General features: G+C 45.1%; 1 protein-coding gene across 1 annotated transcript in view; it reads right to left on the reverse strand.

The window, feature by feature from the left end:
- SPATA13 (spermatogenesis associated 13) overlaps positions 1-8001 on the reverse strand; it is a 169627-nt gene that overhangs the window by 93460 nt on the left and 68166 nt on the right. Inside the window, 1 exon segment of the mRNA XM_006159529.3 lies at positions 6651-8001. This exon segment is cut by the window's right edge and continues 8 nt beyond it. Coding sequence (XP_006159591.1) covers positions 6651-8001 — 1351 coding nt within the window.

Here is an 8001-nt window from a genome sequence, read left to right on the forward strand (position 1 = left end):
TCCAGGGAAAAACTCCCCAAAAAAAAAAAAAAAAGAAATGCCCCACTGTCCTCCCCATGACTACCTGTACAAATCCCACTTCTTCAAACCAGATTCTGTCGCTTGTGTTAAGTCTTCCTTGATTTGGTACAGAGATAGCAACTCTTCTGAAATCCACAGCGCACTGTTTCACCCCTTTGGGGTGCCCTGACCCGTCTGCATGGTTCTCCTATGATAAGGACACTTCTGGGCTCATGTGCCATCCCCTGGGTGTCACTCACCTTTACAGAGCTATATTGGTTACACCTGAAAGGCACTCAACAACTTTGGTTTGCGCATTATTGAATTACAAGTTTATAAATGTTAGGTTATGCTGAAACTTTCCTCTCATGCATTTTTTAAAATAGTACTAAGGGGCCTAGCAGATGGCATAATGATTCCCACACAGTCGACCGCATTTCACGTCCTGGACCCAGTGGCTTAAAACTCATGCTGGGCACGTGTGCGTGTGTACCTAAAATCCCAAAAGGAGAATGGAGGAGAAGGGAATGTGGCATGGCCATCCCCCGCAGGGGAGTGATTTCTCATTTTCTGTCTCTCTGTCTCTCTGGCAAGCACATGCACCCTAAAGCAAGAAATCTCTCTCTTAAAAAAAGAAAGAAAGAAAAAGAAAAAAACATGTAATAAGATGCCGAACAAATTGTTTGAAGACTTTCTCAGTCCTCTGGAAGACTATAACATTAACATAACTATAACATTTGTACAGGTAGTTATGGGGAGGGACAGTAGGGCATTTCTAGGCCAAGGAGTCTGTACAGTACTTGGTCAGCACTGAGGAGCCAGGGAACCTGTGTGAACAGAGACAAAGCAGGGCTTGGAATGTAAGGTGGAGACATTAATCCATCATTGTTGGGAAGAGAATTGGAAAGAAAGATAACCAGGAGGAAAGTGACCAGGAGTTTATTGCCAGAGCTCAGAGATGCTAAAGACCTGAAATCTGAAGTGAACGTGGAACACATGGGATCATTAAAGCGTTCTGGGGGCCAGCCAGTGGGGTGGTGGTTAAGGTGGTTGGATCCCACATGGCTTCACGGTTTCGATCCTGGACCTGGCACCTTGACAAACACAACAGTTGTCTGTGCATGTGTGCCCAAAATCCCAAGAGAAGAATGGAAATGGGACTGCACTGTGGCTATCCCCACTGAGGGGGTGCTTTCCTTGTCTCTCTCCTTATCTCTCTTTAGTAAGTACATGTACCCTATAGTAAATTTTAATATTTTTTTAAAAAGTGGGCTAGCAGGTGGTGCAAAGATTAAAGCTCTGGATTCCCATGACCGACTGTATGGTTTGAGTCCTAGACTCAGTGGTTTGGAAATCCTGCAAGGTACATGTGTGTGTATGCCCAAAACTCTGAGAGGAGATTGGAGGAGAAGGAATTGTGGCATGGCCATCCCCCTGGGGGTTGATTTTCACCTTTTCCCCTGCCTGCCTCCTACTCCCACAAACGTTTGCAACCTATAGCAAAAACTATAAACAAACAAACAAAAAATAAAAACAAGAAAAAAAAATTTTAAGTAACCTTAAGTTACTTCTGTCTTAAGTCAGGTCAATCTAGGAGGGCCTGGCTGTTGACACTGCAGTCTACAAGGCTGACCCATGTGAGAAGGTTCTGGGTTTGCATCCAGAGACCTCCCTGAACATGCAGGGCATGTGTATGCCCTCGATCTAGGGCTGGCTGGGCTAGGGATGGACTGCAGCATGGGAATCCATCCTTGAAAGAAAAACATAAACTTTAAAAAACAAAAACAGAAAACACACTGACAGTGATAACTATAGTGACAACCTGTGCTGAAATGCTGGGCTGAATGTCTAGCAGGTTTAGAACTTAGAAATTTTCTGAGGCAGATAAAGTGTTTCCAAATTCTTGAATAGAAGGCTGAGAAGACTGAGGCCAGGAAAAATTCAACAATTTGCTCAAGTTAGGTGTCTTCTGCATGGCAGAGTCAGGGTTCCAGACAAACTAGAAACTTTTACTCAAAGACTACAACTTACTGAAGTTCCCTGGAAAGGGGTACGATTGATTCTTGTCATTTAAGTGAGCTATTGACTCGTTACTGCATGAGTGTAAGGGCAGATCCTTTTCCTGTGTGAATCGGCAGACAAACAACACTCCAAACCCCCACGCACTGACCTTTCTAAGGAAATAGGCAGTCAACAACTGTCAACAACTGAATGCCAAACTGCGTTTCTAAACCTGTTACAACTTTAAGGACTTAAGCAGACTGATGGTCTTACAACAAAGTTTACCACTAGGTGGCAGAAGTATAACATGTTTATAAATCAAAGAGGCACGTTTTCCCAGCATTTTTTCAGGATAATACACACTTGTTAAACTGCTCAAAGTTTTTCAAAGATTACGGTATCATTTTAATTATTAGTTAATAATTATAAATATAAACTACTCTTCCTATTAAAAGTACATTATAGTATCTACTTTTTTTTTTAAGAGTTAGTTTTGCTATTGGGCACATGCACTCACCAGAGAAACAGAAAACAAGAAATCACTCCCACCCCAAGGGGGATGGCCATACCACAATTGCTTCTCCTCCATCCTTCTCTCAAAATTTTGAGTGCGTGCGTGCACACACACACACATACACACACGTTTGGCGTGTTTCAAGCCACTGGGTTTGGAACTCAAAGCATGGTTGGCCATATGGGAGTCCAGCAACATAACCATTACACCATCTGCTGGTCCCATAGCATTTACTTTTTAAGTAATACTATAATGTACATCAATTTCAACTTTTTCACATTCAACAATAAATACAGCTTAAATTTGCTGTAAACATTTAAGTAGAACCACATTGTCAATGACCTAAATAAAAAATCGCACTCTGTATATTAAAACATAAAGACTGAAATTTTAATTTTGTGTAATGCTATAAAATACATGAAAACTGCTTTAACTTTTAACCCACGAAAGTAGGAATTCTTACATTTTGCAAAGTTGTTTTTGTTTTGTTTGCATTCTGTTTTTCAATGTCAAAATAAAAGAGCAGGCTTCAAGGTGTATTTTGTAAGTACTTCTCTGCAAATAACATTGACAATTCCCTTATACAAATTGTAAAGTGGGAGCCAGCCACAGTGGGAGAGCGTTAACAGCATGCTCCATGATGCTGAGACCACATGGGAAGGTGCCAAGTTTGCACCAATGTCTTCTTCCTGTGTATACCAGGCAGGCACACGTGTGCCCATGACCCTGAGAGTTGAAACTGGGGACTGAATTGTGGCATGAATATCCTGTTGGAGGCGACTCTGTCTCTCTCTCTCCCAAGAAATAAATTTTTTTATTCTTTTTTTTTTTTTTGAGAGATTTTCGCTATAGGGCGCGTGCGCTTGCCAGACAGACAGAGAGAGACATAGAGACAGAAAGCGAGAAATCACCCCCCAGGGGGGATGGTCACGCTGCAATCCCTTCTCCTCCATTCTCCTCTCGGGATCTTGGGCACGCACGCACACGCGCCTGGCGTGAGTTTTAAGCCACCAGGTCCAGGACGCAAACCGCGGTTGACTACATGGGAGTCCAGCGACATAGCCATTACGCTAACTGCTGGTTCCTGAAATAAATTAAAAAAAAAAAAACAACAAAAAACCCCCCACAAAACCAAAAAACTTTGAAATGCAAATTAGACAAAACTGTCATTATATTTTCTCTTGTTGACATTTATGTTAAAAATACAGTTTTGAGAAAATGAATGCAACCTGAAAATGTGATGACTGTCTTGGGGCAAATTTGCAGAATTACCAATATATGTGCACCTTTAATAAATTGAATTTCATTATCAGTGCTTCTAATGTTGTCTGTCTTTGGTGATCTCTTATGGGTAGAAATTACATTATATGTAACTAAGAATTACACACACACACACCATAGAAGGGGGACCAGAAGGTGGCATAGTGGTTAAGGTGCTGGATTCCCACATGGTCAGCCATGGTTTGCGTTCCGGACCTAGAGGCTTAAAACACATCAGGCTCATATGCGTATGTGCCCAAAATACCAAGAGGAGAACGGAGGGAAAGGGATGTTAGCATGGCCATACCCCTTGGGAGGTGATTTCTCACATTCTCTCCCTGTCTCTCTCCAGCGAGTGCACAGGCCCTATGGTAAAAGAAAAAAGGAAAAAAAAAAAAAACCTTTAAAAAAAAAAAGACCATAGAATGGTCAAAATGACCATGGCAAATAGCTGAGTTAGATCTGAGTTAGATAATAACCTTTGTAAAATATTCACTTAATATGCACTCCAAAATAAAAGCTTAATAAATTTTTTTCAAATTTGCCAGAATGTGTGTACTTTTCTAGAAAGAGAGAAAAAGAGAGAGAGAAAGCAAGAAAGCAACCCCCATAGGGCACGGTCTCCTCCATTCCTTCCTTCTTTTGGGGTTTTGGGCACACACACACACTCACTTGTTTTTCAAGCTACCAGGTCTGGGACTCATACCACGCAGTCGGCCTTGCAGGATCCAGCCACTTTAACCACCACCTAAGGGCTGACCTCTAATAATTTTTTTAAACTAACTTTTTCAACCAGAATATAAAATCCCACCTTAAACATAAAGAATCCTCTAGAATTACACAATTCTTTTTTCTTTTTTTAGAATTCAATTTTTTTTTCAAGATTTATTTTTAATTATGTTTATTATCATTCTTCTTCAATTTTGACCAGAGAGAGACAGGCAGAGAGAAAGGGAGAGTGAGAAAGCAAGCCACCAGGTCCGGGACTTGAACTGTGGTCGGCCATGTGGGAGTCTAGCACCTCAACCACCACACCACCTGCCGGCCCCAAAATTACACAATTCTTTTTCAGGGAAGGAGAGTTCCAAACCATTAGTGGTGCAGGCTGGGGTATACAGTGGAAAGAATGTTATATTTTATTTCACCCAGGAATGAGTGAAGGTTTTGAAAAACTACAAACCAGGGCCCGCAAAATTGGATCTCCTTCCCAAAGTTAGCAGCTAGTCCCATGTCCTCACAAGTGTTTCATAGGCTTTCTTCAAAATAAGCAAGTAAGGGAATGACCTCTGACCTATAAGACATCTGCAAGACAGGCAGACCCTGAGGTCTTCATATGAACCAAAATTTACAAAAGAGCGACATAACCTCATTTCTCTGGCTGCCCAGGGTTCCTTGAGGATGTTTGACTCTCCTGAAACTACTCTGCAACTATTCTGCTCTCTAGGTCTTTCTAGACAGGTTCTACCATATAGATTCTCTGTACAGCAAAGGTTAAAGGCTGTCTGGAGGCTGTCCCAGCTTCTGAGTTTGCAGGGTCTGCTATGCGATCATTCATCTGCAGGCATTAAGACAAAAGTGAAGTCTTCTCCAAGAATCGGTGAGCAAGAACACTTGCTAGGGAGTCATTTTCTATGGCAAGCACTGATGTACATCTACAAAATAGTCCAGGATGTATGTGAAGAATAATCGGCAATATATACACATGGGTGCATTTCCCTGTCCTTCAAATATGTAAGGCAATATTACTAAACGCATTTATAAAGTGAAAATTATACAGTGAAGTACATTTGTCTGGCTGCTTGACAGGATATGAAGAGAACATTGCTCTTGCTGCCTTGACAGTTATTAGCTGATTCAATTCATGAGATGCTCATGTTCTACTCTAAAAATAAGTATAATAACCATCATAAAACTCTCTTTGAGCAAGCACCATTCACAGGTTGACAGGTACCAAATTGCAGTTCCTAATTCATTCCAAGGAAATAAAAGATTTGGAACATGTTATGGTCTTTTTTTCTCCTGAAATTTGTTGTAGGGTATATATGCTCACTGGAGAGAGCGAGCGAGCAGGGGAAAGTGAGAAATCACCCCCATCCCATGGAGATGGGGAGATGGCCACACGGCAATCCCTTCTCCTCTCAGAATTTGGAGCACACACCTACACATACCCACCATGTTTTTCAAACTGCCAGATCTGGAACTTGAACCATGCAGTCAGCCACATGGGATCCAGCTGCCTTAACCATCACGCCACTGGCTGGCCCACGTCACAATCTCTTATCACAAAGAATTTCATTTATATGTACTCTGTTGGATAGGTACAGAAATACTGGGTTGTCAGAAAAGTCATGACGTATTTTTCTATGCAAAAATGTGTCATGGATTTTCAGATGATCCAATAGTTTTAAATATAAAGAAGGAAGAGCTGGGTAATAAAAACTGTTTCCAAAGTGAAAGACTTGAAAGCACCTAACAGCTCCACGGGGCAGCAGAGGGCTCTTTCAACATTTTCCCCCTGAGAATCTAGTACCTACTAGGTGCTTGATAAACACATTTTGAATAAATAGCGTAAACGCCATCTCAAGGCATTTCATACTTTAGCAATGTATTTCAGAAGAGATGGAGATTACTTCTGAACTTGGTCATTAGCGGGTCGACAATTCCCATTCCCACTATTAACAGTGATGGCAAGCAAGTCAGCAGGAGGCTGCGGGCAAGTGTGGGACCAAGAGCGAGCCCTGTGCTGCGGCGCCATCTCTGGTAAGGAGCAGAAGAACACCACTGTGCGAACACCCCACCCGCAGCAGGGTCATTTGCTGGAGGAACCCTCCACCTTCCTCCCCCCCGCCATCACACACACACACTGGGCCCTTACCTCCTCCTTCTTGTCTTCGGGACTCGATGCTGGGACAAGGCTCAGCTGAGGGTAGCTGCCACTGTCCTCGTCACTGCATGTGGTGTGCACCGAATCCTGGGAGGACACGGGCCCTGGCTCCCTCGGTGCAGAGTCCTCTGCCCTTTCTTCACTTTCCACTGAACTCAGGGACAATGCACTCTGATTGTTGGGGCACTTGGTGCTTCCTGCCCCTGGGCTCTGGGGGCTCTGGGGGCTCTGGGGCTTGGGCGTGGTGGGTCTTAGAGGGGTGGGCAGTTGTTCTGGGTCAAAGGTAAACTGGCTGCCAGTGTTTGGTTCATTGGAGTCTTTGCTCAAGGCATCTGGAGCAACTGGACTGGGTGAGGAGCTGCTGGCACTAGGACCCACACTTTCTGATGCCTGGGAGCTTTTGGCTTCAAGAGGGAAGACGGCTGTGTCCGTGTCCATGCCCTGAGAAGGGGCTGAGCTGAGGCTGGAGGCCGCGCCTCGCCTTCTGTCCTGCTCGGAGCTGCTGGACACCCGGCGTGAGTAGTCATCATGCAGCCTGCTGTGCAGTCGGAGCCTCAGGTGGGCCTCGCCAGGGGCCTGGGCCCCACTCTTGGGACTCTCCCTCTTCCAGGCAGCGTCTGTCACATTGCTGACAAGTTTCAAGACTCTGTCGAAGTCCTTGGCCCTGATGGGGCTCTTCCAGCGCTTTGACCTTCTTTCAGCCCCACCTGGCTTCTCGAAGTCTGCAGAGGAGCTGCTTAGGGTCCTCTGGGGCGCTTGCTTGTCAGTGGCTGCTCTGAGGTCTGCGAGATTCGAGGTGGACTTCCGTTTGAAGGAGCTCTTCTTGAGGAAGTTTAAGTTGTCGGTGCTCTTGCTCCTCCGGTAGAGGACGCTGTTGTTTTCAGAGTCCTTCACCAGAATTTCACACATGGTTGGCTCCTGTACTGAGGACAGGGGTCTGGGGGGGTTCTGGAGACCGTGACGTCTGTCTGGGTCCAGGATGCTGATGCGGCCCAGGCCGTAGGCCCTGCGGATGCTGCGGGAGCGGTGGGTGCTGCGCTGGAAGGCGTCGTCAGCCTCCTCGGGGTCGGAGCAGTCGGATGCGCCACCGTCCCCGGCCTGTCCTAGCATGGAGAGCCTGCTGGCCTGCGCTCCGGTGACACCGTTGAGGACGGGTTTCCCCACATCCTGTTCCGAAGCCTCCTCCTTCCAGGCAGCACCTGACCCCTCCCGGTTCTGAATTCCCTGCAGAACTGTAGACTTCAACTTTTTAAAAGATCCCATTTTCCGGAAGGAGGCAAGGGCGTTCCAAGTGGAGGAATGTCCCACCAGGACCACAGAGCGGGGCCTCTCTGGGTTGGCA

This window comes from Tupaia chinensis, unplaced genomic scaffold (assembly GCF_000334495.1).
Source record: "Tupaia chinensis unplaced genomic scaffold, TupChi_1.0 Scaffold000634_1, whole genome shotgun sequence".
NCBI classification, from domain to species: Eukaryota; Metazoa; Chordata; class Mammalia; order Scandentia; family Tupaiidae; genus Tupaia; species Tupaia belangeri.